We start from the raw sequence: 17525 nt of genomic DNA, 5'->3' as shown, positions 1-17525 counted from the left end.
AGGATTGCCCCATTTAGACCACTTCCCCAACAGAAAAAAGCTGAGCAGCTAACTAACTGCCTTAATGAAACAGGACAGATTAAACACCACATTCTTGATAGTACTTGATATAAATCAATCATTCATGAAAGAAAGACCTATGAAATAATACTGAGCGGCCTATGGGTGGCGCTGTCCAGGGAGAGTATAAATACTCGGGCACGGGCCCAGCTTGCGCAGGACATTCTTAGCAGGAACTAGTGAAGGACACAACTAGACCTCCATATTGTAAAACCGTTGATTAAAGCTTTGTTTAATGCCGAGACCAAGTGCCTACTAGTTTTCTTACATCAGTACTCAAAGACCCCAGGCTACCCTTGAGCAGAAACATCACAGACGACCAGCTGCTTTTAAAAGAAAGTATCACGGAACGAGTTCGGTAAATGACAATGGTTTTACATTAAGTACGCCTGTGCAAGTACTTTAAATAAGGTGGCGCGCAGAATGGCAGACATCACTGCCTAATCTACAATTTCTAGAATGGTAATTGGTCTGCACCAGTGGCTTCAACTTCCAACACCAGACACAGCCTCTGTGGGAATGAGCTTGCAAGGTTTGATTCATTTGTGGGAGGGAGGACAGACAGCTGGTTATACATGTTCCCCCGCCCCCACCCCCACCCCCGCCACCATAAGAATATAAGAATTAGGAGCAGGAATAGGCCATACTGCCCTCTGAGTCTGCTCCGCCATTCAATAAGATCATGGCTGATATTCGACCTCAACTCCACTTTCCCGCCCGATCCCCATATCCCTTAATTTTCCTAGAGTCCAAAAATCTATCGATCTCAGCCTTGAATATACTCAACGATTCAGCATCCACAGCCCTCTGGGGCAAAGAATTCCAGAGACTCACAACCCTCCGAGTGAAGAAATTCCTCCTCATCTCAGTCTTATTGGTTTTGAAGGCCTTGTCAACAACACGCACATCCCAAAGAATGATATAAAAGATACAAGAAGATCCCTGGTATGATCTCAGCCAGGACAGCACTTGGGGTGCTGCAACTGGCCTCTAAACCCTTGGGGTTAAAGAGGTAAAACTCCTACTGGATGCCCGCTTCCGATCACTATCTAGTGGCTCTTGCAGAAAACGTTTATGTGCGGATTCTCAGTGAGAGAGAATCGGGGCTCAGCTGTAATGCTCCCGCAGTTAAAAAGCGTGCTGAAACTCAGGGGGAAAGATTCGGTTGCTTTGCGCCTCCTGTTAGCGCTAACCGGGCACAAAGCAACTACTGCCTGGGAGCGGCGCCGCCAACGTCTCCCACAAAATTCAGCGGGAGGTTAGTGGCGGCGGCAACAGGCAGCGCCCCACTTGCGCCCCGGCCTCGATCTTTGGGAGCGCCCCGACTTACCGCCGGACGCTACGTCCAACAGGGTCAGGGGGGGTCTACTTGCGGCCGGGGAGGCGCTATTTAAAGGCGAGGTGCGGGGCGGCCATTTTTGTTGCTGGCCGCCTGCCAGCACCTGCCTCCGCTCCCGTCCTCCTTACCCGCTCCCCCACGGAGTGCCGGCTACGCTCCATGAGCTCGGCACTTCTCTTGAGTGCCGGGCTCTTTTGCCGGCACTCCCGATCCCCGGGGACCCAGCTGGGCCCCGGGTCGCGCTGCGCAAGGCCCCTCCCCTTTAAGAAGGGGAGGAAGGCCTGCAATACCGCGGCACGTAGCGCCATGATATTCCCTCGCAGCGCCCCAAGAGGGAGGCGGGGCACTTCCAGTAGCGCCCCACTTCCCTCTTGGGGCGCTACCACTTTATTTCCGTCGCGGGGGCACTAATTTTTCTGGGGCGCTGCCCCAAAGGGGACCCTACTCAATTTTTAGCCCTCAGTGTCACGGCTCACATGTAAGTAATGGTCACTTAGGTGAAGTAGGAGATAGTGCCTGGCACTCACAGAACTAAAACCCAACAAGGAAATCTGAAACCCTCTCCCCCAAATAGCTGTTGAGGCTGGAGGTCAATTGAAAATATCAAACCTGAGATTGATAGATTTTTTTTTTTGGTTAGGTAAGGGATACGAAACCAAGGTGGCTCAAGAGTCGAGATACAGATCAGCCATGATCTAATTGAATGGCATAACAGGCTCGAGGAGCTGAATGGCCGCCTCCTGTTCCTAGGAGCTAATGGCTTCAAGAAGAGCAGCAGAGGAGGGGAAGAAAGGAATTTTTTTTTTTTTAATGTGTTCGGAGTCTGAGTGCTGTTCAGAAAGGAAATCAATTGTTTGCACATCTAAACCACATCCAACTTTGAACACAGAATGCTGTTTGACCATGCACGCACACAGACCAAGGCCCCCGATCCTGCCCTGATCAAACATTTACACACACACAGAGCTATAAACACTATTCACACACACACCGGTGGGTGTCCAAGAATGACAACAGCCCACATATTTACATTCCACAAGTGCTAGGAACACCAGGCTTACCTAATGTGGTTTCCTCATCGTCATCAGTAAATCTGGTGTAGTCCTGAACAATTTTCTTCGGCTGGCCTTTTCGTTTGCGCTTACGTCCTTCCTTGCTTACTTCATTTATCTCATCTAATAATGAAAAGAGTTACATATATATATATTTTTTTAAATTACTGCCCAGGAAACCCTCCCATATATAGGGTTGACAAATAATTATCCCCATGTTAATCTACCACATGTAGTGCAAAGGTCTTCCAGGAAATTAATTTTGCACAAGAAGTGATTGCACAAAGTGCACTTCACACCAGTATTTGCCGATTTACACTCTCTATGACCTTTTATGATAAATACATGTTTTGTTTCATTTTTTATGAGTGGTAGGTGTCATGAGAAGACATCAATATTTCATGTACAGTAATTGATGCATAAAACGTTCTTACTGTGAATGTTCCAATGTCCTTTAGGGGAGGAAACCTGCCGCCTTTGCCTGGTCTGGGCCTATATGTGACTCCAGAGGGCCTAGATAAAGTGGATAGAAAGGACCTAATTCCCTTAGCAGATGGGTCAAGAACCAGGAGGCAGAGATTTAAAGTAATTGGGGGAAGGTTTAGAGGGGAAATGTCTTCACCCAGAGGGTGGTGGGGGTCTGGAACTCACTGCCTGAAAGGGTGGTAGAGGCAGGAACCCTCACATTTAAAAAGTACTTGGATGTGCGCTTGGGATGCTGTAACCTGCAGGGCTACGGACCAAGAGCTGGGAAGTGGGATTAGGCTGGACGGCTCGTTGTTGGCCGGCGCGGACACGATGGGCCGAAATGGCCTCCTTCCGCGCTGCAACTTTCTATGATTCAGTCGTACATCACACAGTTGACTCTAAACTGCCCTTCTGAAGTGGCCTTGCGCAAGCCACTCGGTTGCATCATACCGCTACAAAGAACGCGCAGACTGCAGCGGTTCAAGAAGGAGGCCCACCACCACCTTCTCAAGGGGCAACTGGGGATTGCCAGTGACGTCCATACCCCGTAAATGAATTTTAAAAATCACTTGAGGTTTATACAGTGATAATCTACAGGTTTTTATTAGCAAGTACCAGTCATTATTATTTATATATATATTTGGTATATACCATGGGTCACATATCTGCCTCCGCAACTCTCACTGCCTCAACCCATTACCCTTCAGGTACAGGAAACTTTGGTTTAACTGTCCGGAATGCTCGATCCACCGGCAAAAATCAGGAGCCGTTTCGTTAGTTTTTTTTTGTTTTCGTTGCTTTTTTTTCACCAGTCAGGCTCTGCAAGGTCTCGCTGAAGCTGTTGCTAAGCTACAGAGATGCTTGCAAGGTACGGCCGACTATTTAAGCAACAGGGTTTGTTGCCAGATACGGAGCGTATGTTTCAACATTAGCGCTGGTTTGTCCGGCAGTTTTGATGGGACGGCAACAGCTCGGTCCCGTCGGTGCCGGATATCACAAAGTTTCCTGTAGTATGGCAGACATTGCTTACAATCGACATGTTCTTTGTAGCAATCAGTTTTTTTCCCTTCTCTACACATGCACACATGAACTCAGGGACTGTACGGTGTCAGCTGTGGCTCAGTGGTAGCACTTGCGTCTCTGGGCCTAAAGGTTCTGGCTTTAAGTCCCTCAACCTCCCGAGCTGCAAGTTGGCTGACCCCCTTGGTCTCGCAAGCAATGCCCCACAGAGATCCACTGGACTCCGTTAAAATCTTAAAACAGAGTTACGTTTATTAAATTTGGAAAAACCTGATTGAAGACCTAAGTACCACGGTGAGCAACTAAAACATTACCAAGGCTGAGAACAGTAAATGAAAAACATGATGCATGAAACAGCAGTGATAAAGGGGTAAACTCACTGATCTTGATCAAGTCACACTCAAAGTGAGCAAGGGCCAAAGACAGGGCGACAGTATTGCCAAATTTTGTTTGACAATCGCTCCTGTGAAGCGCCTCGGGACCAATGTTGCCCTTTTAGTCGCGTGGCTGCGCAGCGGTCTGGAGGTCCCACGCAGCCGGCTCACCGGCATTTAAATGGAAAAAAGCTGCGCGCATGGGCGGAAAATTTGAACGGGCCGCGCAGCCTGTTAAAGGGGCCACGCGCGCGGGCACCTAAAAAAAAATGAGAGGGAAACACTGCATGGGACGTTTTACCACGTTAAAGGCACTGTATAAATGCAAGTTGTAGTTGCTGCTGTAATGCCGATTCCCTAAACCATGCACCATTCGAGTACTTCTCCCGAACTGGGAGCCAGGGTTCAGCGAATTTACCCCAAGAGTGTCACCAACCTGGGGTTTTAAAAACCTGTAGATTGTGGGAGGAAGGCAAGACCGAAAGCAAAACATTACTGTTGCCAAATTTAGAGGAGCATTTAATTTGGCCCAGAAATTCGGCTCTCCCCGGGTGTGTACGCACGGGGTACTCACCCGTAGGCCGAATGGAATTGCGGGTTTCCTGCATGCACTGCGCATGCGCGGGAAACCGGCACTTCCGATCCTCTGAACGAAGGGGTTCAGAGGTCGAACGCACGCGCAGGGGAGGCTGCGTGTGCGCTTTGAACTTAGTTTTTTTTTTACAGGTTTTTCCGGGAGGGTAAGCCTGCAGGATTTACACATTTAAAAAGCAGGCGTAAGTGGTCAATTAATTAAAATTAAAACATTTTTTCCACAGGTTTATTATTTTTTAATACTTTAAAGGAAGGTAAGTTTATTTTTAGCCCCGTTATAAAATAAAATTACTTTTTTCAAAAATTTAAATTATTGTTTAAAATAGTTATTTAATGTAATTTATGGTTTATTTAAAAAGTGTGATTTTTTAAAAATTTATTTGAAGGTTTACTGCTATTTTGGGCCCGTAGTATTTATAAGTTTTCACAGGTCTACCTGTCAATCTTATGAATGGGCTTTTCCCTCCTCCGATTGGCTGCCCATGGCTCACGTGATCCCAGGGGACGCATCGCACTAACTACGCCCCTGGGACACGCAAGCACAGTGCGCCGGCAGCTGGACCAGGCCCCGGAGCGGAATTCCACGGGGCCCTACAGCTCAACTGCCGGCGCGCAAGGTAAGTGCAGGTCGGGGGCTTACACCCGCGGGAAGCCCCCGACCCGAAATTCTGGGCCAATGTGTTTGTATGGCATTCCTCTGTCTGCTAGTTCAACGGAGGCGCTAACCTGTTCAGCCTCCCTGACTATTATCCTTCGGTCACAATTACAAAGCATCCACAGATTTTAATTATTCTTCCCTTTGTAAAGTGCCTCATTCATAATTCAATTAACTGCAGAATAATCACAGAGTCAGTTTTCCCCGACAATTAATTCGTTTTAATGAATGTTCATGTTTTTCATATGCGGCACTTTTAAGTTTGGTCAGGGGTTCTGCTATTAGTAAAAACATGATCACCAGCACAACTTCAAATCCTACACGCACGAAACAAAGCGTTCAGTCAAAAATGTAATTGCTAGCAAGAAGTTATGGGCTGGATTTTCCTCCGCTATCTTGTCTGAAATCGGGTGAGTTAGTGGCAGAAAAGGGGACAAAATTGGGCAGTAAGGCCTTCACGTTCCCTACTGAGCGCCATTTCCCTCTTCTTGCCCCTTCCCCACCCACTATATGTAAATGCTGACCCCAGGGGGAAGACGGCAGGGGGGGGGCGGCGGTGGTGTTAGCAGGATTCGGTTTCCCAGCTGTTTTTGCTACCCGGCCTTCACCTCTCTTACTGCCACTCCCAGGACTGCCTGGAGACAGTGGCGGTAGGCCCGGGGTAGCGGCAGTAAGGCCCCAAAATTCTTGGGTTTTTTTTTATTAGTCGTTCTTGGGATGTGGGCGTCGCTGGACAGGCCAGCACTTATTGGCCATCCCTAGTTGTCCCTGGGAAAGTGGTGGTGGGCTTTCATCTTGAACCGCTGCAGTCTGTGTGGTGAAGGTACTCCCAGAGCGCTGCCAGATTTTGATGGGAGGATGCGCTCAATGAAAAGAAGTTCAAGGGTGTGGCTGAATATCGAGATCTAGGAATTCAAATGCATAATTCTGTGAAAGTGCAAGTGCAGATAGATATAGCCATAAAAAAATGCCAATTGCATTTGGTGTTTTATAAATAGGGGCATAGAGGGCGATTTTGGGGGCGTGTTACAGGCAGGACTGCTGCTTGTCAGGTTTTAGTCCCGCCTCCATCGACTTGTGGCCAACACACCCGCCCCCAAATTCTCCCATTTTCCTGGCAGTCCCGCCTCCATACCCGCCTCCCCAGGGCTGGCAAAATCGCCCCCATAGAGTACAAGAGCAAAGAGGTTATATGATAAATTTGGCCACAGTTAGCGTACTGTGTGCAAGCAGCCCGTTATAGAAAGGACATTAAAGCCTTACAGAGCAGAACAATTATTCATTGGGACGACACCGGGGTTGAGAAAACATAAGAAATAGGAGCAGGAGTCGGCCATTCGGCCCCTCGAGCCTGCTCTGCCATTCAATAAGATCATGGCTGATCTTCTACCTCATCTTCACTTCCCCGCCCGATCCCCATATCCCTTGATTCCTTTAATATCCAAAAATCTATCGATCTCTGTTTTGAATATACCCAATGACTCAGCATCCACAGCCCTCTGGGGTAGAAAATTCCAAAGATTCACCACCCTCTGAGTGAAGAAATTTCTCCTCATCTCAGTCCTAAATGGCCGACCCCTTATTCAGAGACTGTGACCCCTGGTTCTAGACTCCCCAGCCAGGGAAACATCCTCACAGCATCTACCCTGTCAAGGCCCTTAAACTTTTATATGTTTCAATGAGATTCACTCTTATTCTTCTAAACTCTTGAGAATATAGGCCGAGTCTGCTCAAACACTCCTAATAGGACAATCCCCCCATCCCAGGAATCAGTCTAGTGAACCTTCGTTGCACTCCCTCTCAGGTAATTACAGCCTTCCTTAAGTGAGGAGACCAAAACTGTACACAATACTCCAGGTGTGGTCTCACCAGGGCCCTGTATAATTGCAGTAAAACGTCTTTACTCTTATACTCCAATCCTTTTGCAAAAAAGGCTGACCTACCATTTACTTCCCTAATTGCTTGCTGTACCTGCATGTTAACTTTCTGTGATTCGTGTACAAGGACACCCAGGTCCCTCTGAATACCAACATTTGCCAATCTCTCACCATTTAAAAAGATTTAATAGAGGTTTTTAAAATACTGAGAGTGAAATGGGATAAACTATTTGCCCTGGTTGGGGAGTCAGTGGCGAGTGAGTATCGATTTAAAATTGTCACTAAAGAGTGAGGAGAGAGGTTAGAAATTTTTTTTTTTGCACGGAGTGTTGTTAAAGCATGAAATAATTTTCCACTGGATGTAGCTGAGATCATCTTTTAATGGAAAAGTGGATAAACATTTGAAGTAGAAGGAGATGCAGGATTCTGTGGAGTAAGCACAACAGTGGGATGAGTTTTGGACACCTCCAAGCAAAAAGCCAGCATAGGCACCATGGGGGCGATTTTCTGACGTCGGAGGAGGCGGGTTTGGAGGCGAGAAAATCAGGAACAATGAGGGCGGGTTCGGAGCCCGCCTCCGCGGGATTTTGCCGGTGCCGGTTTTGGAGGTCGGGAAACGGTCCCGCCTCCAGCTGGCCATAGCGCTAGTTAACATCATTAAATGCTCGTTAAGGGCCTCTCTAAGCCTATTTTGAGAGGCCCTAGTGATTTTTCGAGCATTTCGGCGTGTTCCACGACCCTCCTAAACCACGCCAGCTAAACCTGGCGGGTTTGACTCGTGGGTGGTCTCCTCACAGCTGCAGGTCCAACGATTCATCATTTATTTCATCAAGGATTACTTGCAGGTGCCAGAACTTTGCTTTAAAAGGTCTCTGAGCACTTTTAGAAGGCCTTCCAAAGTCGGAGATGCTGCAGCTTGAATCTATCAACTGTGGGACCTCCTTGGAAGACCCTCTCCCCGCTTGCAATGAGCGCTTCCCCAATGGAGGCATCTGCAAGCAGCATGGGAACCATTCGTTTTCTTTCTCCATGGACCTCAGATAAGGAAGAGGAGGAGGCTGAGGAGGAGGAGGATCTGGAGGAGGAGCAGGAGGAGGTCAGAGCGCCGGTGTATCGACCAGCAGCAGCACGCGAGCACATGGCAGCCCGGGATGCAAGGGAAGAACTTATCATGACCAGATTTGCATAGGTTGCCCAAGGTGGCACATGTCCTTGGCTCCATCCTAAGACATCATTGACAATGGACATGACTCTCTGGCCTCCTTTCACTCAGGTCACCAACCTGACAACGCAGGTGTGGCGGGGCCCGCAATCTGGAGCTGCCTAAGGCGAAAGAACAGATGTCGTAACGCCAACATTTTGGCATCAAATCATTTTAATGCTTTCCAACAGGGATGGCATTTCATCAATACACAGAAACATTCTCCCAATCTGCACATAGATCTGGAGGTTATATCCCTTGCCAGCTGTACCCACACAGCCTTGGTTTCTTTGGGAGGCCTCTTCCTCCCAGATGAGTAGAAGAGCACCTCCCTGCTAGCTGTCACCCCCTCAAACAACATTTGCAGCGCCTCATCCGAGAGCCTCGGGGAGGCCCTTGCCTTGGAATTGGACAGAGTGGTTTCTCAGAATATGTTGCAGGTGGTGCAGCATTGGCAGAAATCCTGTGGAATGAGCCAAGGCAGCAAGAAGCCATAAAATCAGACTGGAAAAGTGATGTCAGCAGAGGCGAGTTTCAGTCCCAAAACACTAATTGACCGAGGGCATCCCACACCTCTGAAATCAAGTGGCCAATCGCAAATTTTTGAAAGCTATCAGTGGAGGCGGGTTTCAAACCCACCCAAACTGAAAACCGCCTCCATCTCGCCTCCAGTGGGAAAATCGCCCCCAATGTTCTCCTTTTGTGCTACAAACTTTTACCGTCATCCTCGGTAATCTTCTGCAAAATTCATGGTGTGGAGGACCCTGGGCTCAAACACATACCTAACCACTTCTTGAAAACTCCAATAAAACAAACCCTTTGTTTGCACATTAATACAGGAAACTCTTTTTTATCCGGCACCGGTGTGGTGCCGGTTTATCAAAAAGTCCAGATTACAGTGAGGTATAGTTAAAAGGTACGAGAGCTCCGTACACAGCAACAAATCCAGGCTTCCCTGTTGCTTAGCAACATGTGCAGGAACACCAGCCACAGACCAAGCGTCCCTGTTGCTTAGCAACATGTGCAGGAACCCCGATTGCACAGCCACAGATCGAGGAACGGCCACTAATATGAAGTAAAACTTACCTGAACCTACTCCTGAATTTTGCCGGTTAACCGAGATTTCCGGTTATTTAGGTGCTGGTAAATCAAGAGTTTCCTTACTATAACCCAGTATGTCCCTTGTGCTGCAGCACCTCGATACCATGCACCAATTATTTTCTTAATCTGTACAGACTTTACTCATTTCTTACTTGTACTGATGAGAATTTTATTTTTCCGAGACAGTTTGTTAACTTTCTTGTCCTTTTCTTTGGTCTTTGTTTTCCGAACTCGCTGCATTTCTGAATCCTCGTTGCCTTTGGGTATGGAAGGCTCGGCCGGCGCAGTGTTCTCGCTGTGTGGGAAGAAACGTTTCGCGTGAGCACAGACGAAAAACAAGCGCGTCAGCGCCAGCATGTCAGTAAGTTAAAGGTCGCGTCATTAATCTGGTGAAAGTTTGGGAATCCTGTCGGGAAGCACTGCTTCACGCGAGTGATTAATACTTGGAATGGCGTTGCAGGTCGGCCGATTGAGGCACTGTCTAGTGAATCGTTCAAGACATTAGCATCTGGACACTAACCTGACAAGCAGCAGTTCACTATTCTCCTGCAAGCTTTGCACTTCATACATTAGCTTCTTACTACTAGCTGTGATAGAATGAAATAAAAGTCAGTTTCATTATTCTAAGAACTTTAATTTCAAAACAGGAACAAACATGGGAATGTAAACGGCAGGCAACTGAATTTACCCGTTAATGATCTCATTTAATTTGCACTGTAACTATTTTTTTTTATCCAATATTTTTTTTTCCTGCCCAATTTTCTCCTCGTCTCTCTTTTGCTGAAGGCTTTGACTCCTTGCTGGGGTATGATTCCGCAGGTGCTCCCTGCCCAAGCGACCAATATCCACGAGTGAACTTTGACAGTAAAGCCCCGATTTTAACTCGGGTTGCAAGTGTGGCGTGCAGTAGATGAGGCAGACGGCAAACTGTCCGGCACCCCCATAGCAAGCGGCCCAGGAGATTTTAACTCACTGGCCTCATTTAAGTCGGCTTCCCCTCGAACCCACCCCCTGATGAGGGCGAGAATTACTACCTAGCCCGTGGGCAAGAGCAGGATTTTGGGCGGCAGGAGGCTGTCACTGGGGACCCGAGGGAACAGTCCCCGGCATAAGGGACGAGTATAAGGCGGGTATCCTGAGGTGATTGGTTTCGGGGGAGGGAAGCCCGGGTCAGGAGGGGCCCATGGTTTCCTTGTGGGGCCTGGAGGAACACTCCTGCTCCTCCTGGCCCACAAAGAATCCCTTCAAAAAAAATTATAAAATGAAACTTACCTGGGCCTCTTCTGGCTGCAGTGCTGCCTGCCGCTAGGTTTCACTGGCAGGCCAGGCACTGGGCGTCACTGCCACAATACCCACCCAAACAAGTTCACATGCATCGGAGGGAGCTTAGTGCGGGGGGGGGGGGGGGAGTGGGGGACTCCCAGTCCAGGTGATTTCTCGTCTGCGGCCTGTGAATCTGCCTAGTGTCAGCCGTAGCATCCTCACCTCTGAGCCAGAAATGTTGTGGGTTCACAGTCCTACTCCAGGGACTTGGAGCATAACAATCTAGGCTGACACTCCCAGTGCAGTACTGAAGGAGTGCTGTACTGTCAGAGGTGCTGTCTTTTGGGTGAGACATAAACCTAGGCCCCGTCTGCTTTCTCAGGTGGGTGTAAAAGATCCTATGACACTATTTCGAGAAGAGCAGCGGGGTTCTGGCCAATATTTATCCCTCAACCAACATCACTAAAACAGATGATCTGGTCACTATCACATTGCTGTTTGTGGGAGCTTGCTGTGCGCAAATTGTCTGCCGTGTTGCCCACATTACAACAGTGACTGCACTTCAAAAGTACTTCGTTGGCTGTAAAGTGCCTTGGGACGTCCTGAGGTCGTGAAAGGCGCTATATAAATGCAAGTCTTTCTTTAAGTGAAATAAAACATGTCATCCTTCTAGATGAGCCTACCTGGTCCGGTAATGCATGGACCCCTGAAGATTTCAAAAATGTTTGATTTATCTTTTTACTCCCCCTTTTAAAGGGGTTCAATGGGTCAATTACAGAATGCTTCCCGGAGGTGGGGGGGCAATGGAAGAGTACGGATTGGCCCTGGCACCACTCCCCCTCCAGTACAGACAGCCTATGCCGCGATTCCCTGGTTTTGCCACTGATAGTTTAATGAGGAAACCTCCCCTAGACTCGCATACTTTGACTGGGTCAGTGCCGGAGGTTCCCGACTCATCTCACTGACCAGCTGACCTACAGATTTTCGGGGCCCTTTTACTTAACCGTGCACCGTGTCTGCTTGCTCTTGTTTGTTTTGAGACTAAGAGCATCCTCTAGTGGCCCACTTCCTTACTGCACATGCTAAAATGCTAATTTTTCTGATACAGAATTTTACCCCAGGGAAGGCCTTTTGGCCCTTTGCAGCTTTCTGAAAGAGCTATCCGCTTAGTCCAGTTCCCCTGCCTTTACCCCATCTGCAGAACTGGTTTTGACATTTTTTTTTTAGTCAGTCAGATGTGTAACATGCACAGAAACCCGCCACCTTGTTTAAGAGTCTCCCCAGCAAACTACCGACAAATCCAGAGGTGGTTTCTAGCTGCCTGATTTGAACACACCGTTTTCCTGTAGGGACACACCCTACTTACATACGTCCAGGGAGCTTCAGTGCAGGCTGGCAAAAGCCAAGCCAAATGTAATGTGCAACGGGACTTGAGCACAAATCTTCTCTTCTCTTCTTAGGCAGTCCCTGGGAACCGAGGATGACTTGCTTCCACATTAAAAAATGAGTTCGCAGGTGACTGATGAGTCCAATGCAGGACCTACAGTCTCTGTCACAGGTGGGGCAGACGGTGGTTGAAGGGGCGGGTGGGTGGGGTGCTTGGGTTGACGTGCGCTCCTTGCGCTGCTTCCGCTTGCTCCCGGCGAAGAGACTCGAGGTGTTCAGCACCTTCCCGGATGCTTCTCCTCCACTTTGTGTGGTCTTGGGCCAGGGATTCCCAGGTGTCGGTGGGGATGTTACACTTTTTCAAGGAGGCTTTGAGGGTGTCCTTGAAGCGTTTCCTCTGCCCACCTGGGACTCTCTTGCCGTGCCGGAGCTCCAAGTAGAGCGCTTGTTTTGGGAGTCTCGTATCAGGCATGCGGACAATGTGACCCGTCCATTGGAGCTGATCGAGCGTGGTCAAAGCTTCGATGCTGGGGATGTTGGCCTGAGAAAGAACACTGACGTTGCTGCGCCTATCCTGCCAATGGGTTTGCAGGATCTTGCAGAGGCAACGTTGGTGGTACCTCTCCAATGCTTTGAGGTGCCTGCTGTACATGGTCCATGTCTCCGAGGCATACAGCAGGGCGGGTATCACTGCTGCTCTGTAGACCATGAGCTTAGTGCCGGGTTTGAGGTCCTGGTCTTCAAACACTCTCTTCCTCAGGCAACCGAAGGCTACACTGGCACACTGAAGGCGGTGTTGGACTTCGTCGTCAACATCTGCCCTTGTTCACAGTAGGCTCCCGAGGTATGGAAAGTGGTCCACGTTGTCCAAGGCCTTGTCGTGGATTTTGATAATCGGGGGGGCAGTACTGTGTGGCAGGGGCAGGTTGGTAGAGGACCTTTGTCTTACGGATGTTTAGTGTAAGGCCCATGCTCTCGTACGCTTCGGTGAAGGTGTTGACGATGGTTTGGAGTTCGACCTCCGAGTGAGCGCAGACGCAAGCGTCGTCTGCATACTGTAATTCAACGACAGAGGATGGGACGATCTTGGATCTGGACTGGAGGTGACGGAGGTTGAACAGTTTCCCGTTTGTTCTGTAAATTAGCTCCACTCCAGTGGGGAGCTTACTGAGGTAGAGCATAGCAGCAAGGAAGATCGAGAAGAGCGTTGGTGCGATGACACAGCCTTGCTTGACCCCGGTTCGTACGTGAATTGGGTCTGTGGTGGAACTGTTGGTCAGAATCACGGCTTGCATGTCGTCGTGAAGCAGGCGGAGGATAGTGACAAACTTTTGAGGGCAGCCAAATTTGAGGAAGACACTCCATAACCCCTCACAGTTGACAGTGTCGAAGGCCTTTGTGAGATCAAAGAAGGCCATGTACAGCGGTTGGTGCTGTTTCCTGCATTTCTCTTGTAATTGACGTGCGGTGAAGATCATGTCCATTGTGCCCCTTAGTGGGCGGAATCCGCATTGCAACTCTGGGAGGAGCTCTTCGGCCACTGGGAGAAGGCAATTTAGGAGGATTCTTGCGATGACTTTCCCTGTGGCAGACAGCAGGGAAACTCCTCTGTAATTACCGCAATCGGACTTGTCACCTTTCTTGAAGATGGTCACAATTACGGCGTCTCTGAGATCCCCTGGCATGCTCTCCTCCTTCCAGATAAGAGAAATGAGTTCATGAATTCGTAGTGCTTCTCCGCCATGCTTTAGTGCCTCGGCGGGGATTCCATCTGCTCCTGAGGCCTTGCTGTTCTTCAGTTGTCGGATGGCCTTTTCAACCTCATGCCGGTCTGGGGTTGTGCTGAGATGGTGGCGGGTAGCATGCTGCGGGATGGAGTTGAGGACACTCGTGTCGAAGACAGGGTCGTGGTTAAGGAGATCTTCGAAGTGCTCCTTCCAGCGGGCACTGACTGCCTCTCTGTCCTTGATGAGTACCTCTCCGTTCTTGGCCCGCAGTGGGGCAATATCTAGGCTGACACTCCCAGTGCCAGTACTGAGGGAGCGCTGCACTGTTGGAAGTGCCGTCTTTCGGATGAGACATTAAACCGAGGCTCCGTCTGCCCTCTCAGGTGGATGTAAAAGATCCCACAGCCACTATTTCGAAGAAGGGTTCTTCCCCGGTGTCCTGGCCAATATTTATCCCTCAATCAACATCACTAAAACAGATTATCGGGTCGTTATCACATTGCTGTTTGTGGGACCTTGCTGTGTGCAAATTGGCTGTCGCGTTTCCTATGTTACAACACTGAATGCACTTCAAAAAAATGTACTTCATTGGTTGTAAAGCGTTTTGGGATGTCCAGTGGTCGTGAAAGGCGCTATATAAATGCAAGTCTTTCTTTCTTTTGATGCTTAATCAGCTAAAACCAAGCAGCCTACAATCACAGAGCGCGTCTAAGCTTCCCACTGCACGTCCAGCCGGAACCTACCTAGGGTACAGGTTTGCAGAGTTATCTGGACCCAGAGAGAAGAATCATACCTCCCAACCAGTCTACCCCTCTCCATATCCCATTAGCCAGTCAGGCTGTCTGGTCAATCATCAACAGTGCCCTGGAGCTCTGCACAGCAACAGGAGGCCATTCAGCCCCCCTAGCCTGTTACGCCATTCAATTAGATCCTGGCTGCTCTGTATCTTAACTCCATCTATCCACCTTTGTTCCATAACCCTTAATGCCCTTATCTAACAAAAAAACTATCAATTTCAATCTTTAAAATTTCAATTGACCCCCCAGCATCCACAGCTTATTTGGGGGAGAGAATACCACATTTCCGCTACCCTTTGTGCAAAGAAGTGCTTCCTGATTTCACCCCTGAACGGCCTGGCTCTAATTTTAAGGTTATGCCCCCTTGTTCTGGACTCCCCCCACCAGAGGAAATAGTTTCTCTGGCCGGAATTTTGCCGGTCCTCAGAGTGCGGGATTGGAGGCGGGACCGCTGTCAAAATGGCAAAGATTGACAGCGGGTAAGAAACCCGTTGTCAACCCGCCTCCAATCAACCTTCCCAAGTGTCGGGTCCCCGATTTGCGCATGGACCCGACACGTAGCAGCGGGAAGAGGATTATAGCCACTTACCTGGCTGTTAACAGGTACCTGATACTTGTTAACAGGCTCTTTTTCAATGTTGCCGCTTTTGCCTCGGGTTTCCCAACGTCCGGGCACCACACAGGTAAGTGTGGTGCGTTGTGAGTCTGCTGTAATGTTTCTGCATTGATGACAGCTGCAGAAGTGGTGTGAAGGATACAATGGTGCACTGGTGAGTAAGGAAATGTTGGGAAAATCATTTTTAATGCATTTACACTTTTCTGTAGGTAACAAGTTTTGAATTGGCTGTCTAGTCCCACCTCATTGGGAGAACCTCTCTCACCAGTGATAGATCGCTTCTGTCACTTCACCTGCAGCTGCCATCTGTTCCAGCCTAAGGAGGGAGTCACTGGAGAGCCTAGCTGCAAGAGCTCACCTGTGAACAGTCATTGTCAGTGTTTGCAGCACCTCAATGCTGTCAAACACTGAGAAATGAGCTGTCAAAGAAAAAGTGCATTTGATGACGCGTGATCAAATGACATCATCTGACACCGGCTTCCTCTTAATTGGCCGGCAAACCCGCAGGGCGGGCTTAACAAGGTCAATCGACGTAAAATCACGTTCGTTGGCCAGATGCAGTTGGGGGGCGGGACTGGAACCCGTAAACCAGCTGACCCGCTCCCAAGCCGCATCCATTTGCAAAATCGCGGCCTCTGTATCTACCCTATCAACTCCTTTTAGCATTATAAACTCCTTGATCAGGTCGCCCCTCAACCATCTAAACTCATGGGAATACAAGCCAAGTTTATTCGACCTGTCCTCGTAATTTAACCCTTTAAACTCTTTTGCCTTTTTTGATTACGTTTGTACCTGTCCACTAGCCTTTAGTGATTTGTGTACTTGGCCACTTAAGTCCTTTTGTAACTCCACTTGGCCACTTAAGTCCTTTTGTAACTCCACAGCGATTGGCCTTTCTCAGATCCAAAGTGGATGACCTCACACTTTCCGACATTGAAATCTTCTGCCATAGTTTTGCCCACTCACTTATTCTATCTATGTCTGTTTGTAACATCGTGCTTCTGTCTACACTATCTACTGTGCCTAACTCAGTGTCATTTGCAAACTCTCTGTTCCTTCATCCAAGTACATGGCGAAATGCTGAGGCCCCAGAACAGTAGCATAGTGGTTATGCTACTGGACTAGTAATCCAGAGGCCTGGACTAATGACATGAGTTCATAATTCTACCAAGGCATTCAGTTAATTAAATAAATCTGGAATAAAAAGCTAGTAAAAACTACTGGATTGTTGTAAAAACCCAACTGGTTCACTAATGTCCTTCAGGAAATCTGTGGTCCTTACCCAGTCTGGCCTATATGTGACTCCAGACCCACAGCAATGTGGTTGCCTCTTAACTGCCCTCTGCAGTGGCCTAGCAAGCCACTCAGTTGTACCAAACCACTACGATAAACTATAATAAGCACAGACTGCAGTGGTTCAAGAAGGTGATTCACCACCACCTTCTCAAGTGTCAGCTGTGGCTCAGTGGGTAGCACACTTGCCTCTGAGTTAGACGGTTGAGGATTCAAGTCCCACTCCAGGGACTTGAGCACAAAAATCTAGGCTGATACTCCAGTGGAGTGCTGCACTGTTGGAGGTGCCGTCTTTCGGATGAGATGTTAAACCAAGGTTCTGTCTGCTCTCTCAGGTGGATGTAAAAGATCCCATGACACTATTTCAAAGAAGAGCAGGGAAGTTATCCCTGGTGTCCTGGCCAATATTTATCCCTTGATTAACATAACAAACAGATTATCTGGTCATTATCACATTGCAGTTTGTGGGAGCTTGCTGTGTGCAAATTGGCTGCTGTGTTTCCCACATTACAACAGTGACTACACTTCAAAAAAGTACTGCTTTGGGACGTCCGGTGGTTGTGAAAGTTGCTATATAAATGCAAGTCTTTCTTTTTTTCTCAAGGGCAGTTAGGGATGGGCAATAAATGCTGGCCTTGCCAGCGATGCCCATATCCCGTGAATGAATTTAAAAACGATCCCGGGGGAACACCACTTGTCACA

At 48.6% G+C, this 17525-nt stretch overlaps 1 protein-coding gene across 1 annotated transcript in view; it reads right to left on the bottom strand.

The window, feature by feature from the left end:
* The window catches only part of LOC147090606 (zinc finger CW-type PWWP domain protein 1-like), a 108971-nt gene that overhangs the window by 70578 nt on the left and 20868 nt on the right, over positions 1 to 17525 (bottom strand). The window contains exons 6-8 of the mRNA XM_085977080.1: positions 10262 to 10328; positions 9894 to 10036; positions 2461 to 2574 (exon numbers count right to left, since the gene is read on the bottom strand). Coding sequence (XP_085833206.1) covers positions 2461 to 2574; positions 9894 to 10036; positions 10262 to 10328 — 324 coding nt within the window. The remainder of the gene's footprint in view (positions 1 to 2460; positions 2575 to 9893; positions 10037 to 10261; positions 10329 to 17525) is intronic.

Source organism: Somniosus microcephalus, unplaced genomic scaffold (genome assembly GCF_052327205.1).
Source record: "Somniosus microcephalus isolate GS21.2 unplaced genomic scaffold, FLI_Smic_1.0 unresolved_chr4, whole genome shotgun sequence".
Taxonomy (NCBI): Eukaryota; Metazoa; Chordata; class Chondrichthyes; order Squaliformes; family Somniosidae; genus Somniosus; species Somniosus microcephalus.
The sequence above is the reverse complement of the archived record's forward strand: the minus strand, read 5'-3'. Positions and strand labels throughout refer to the sequence as shown.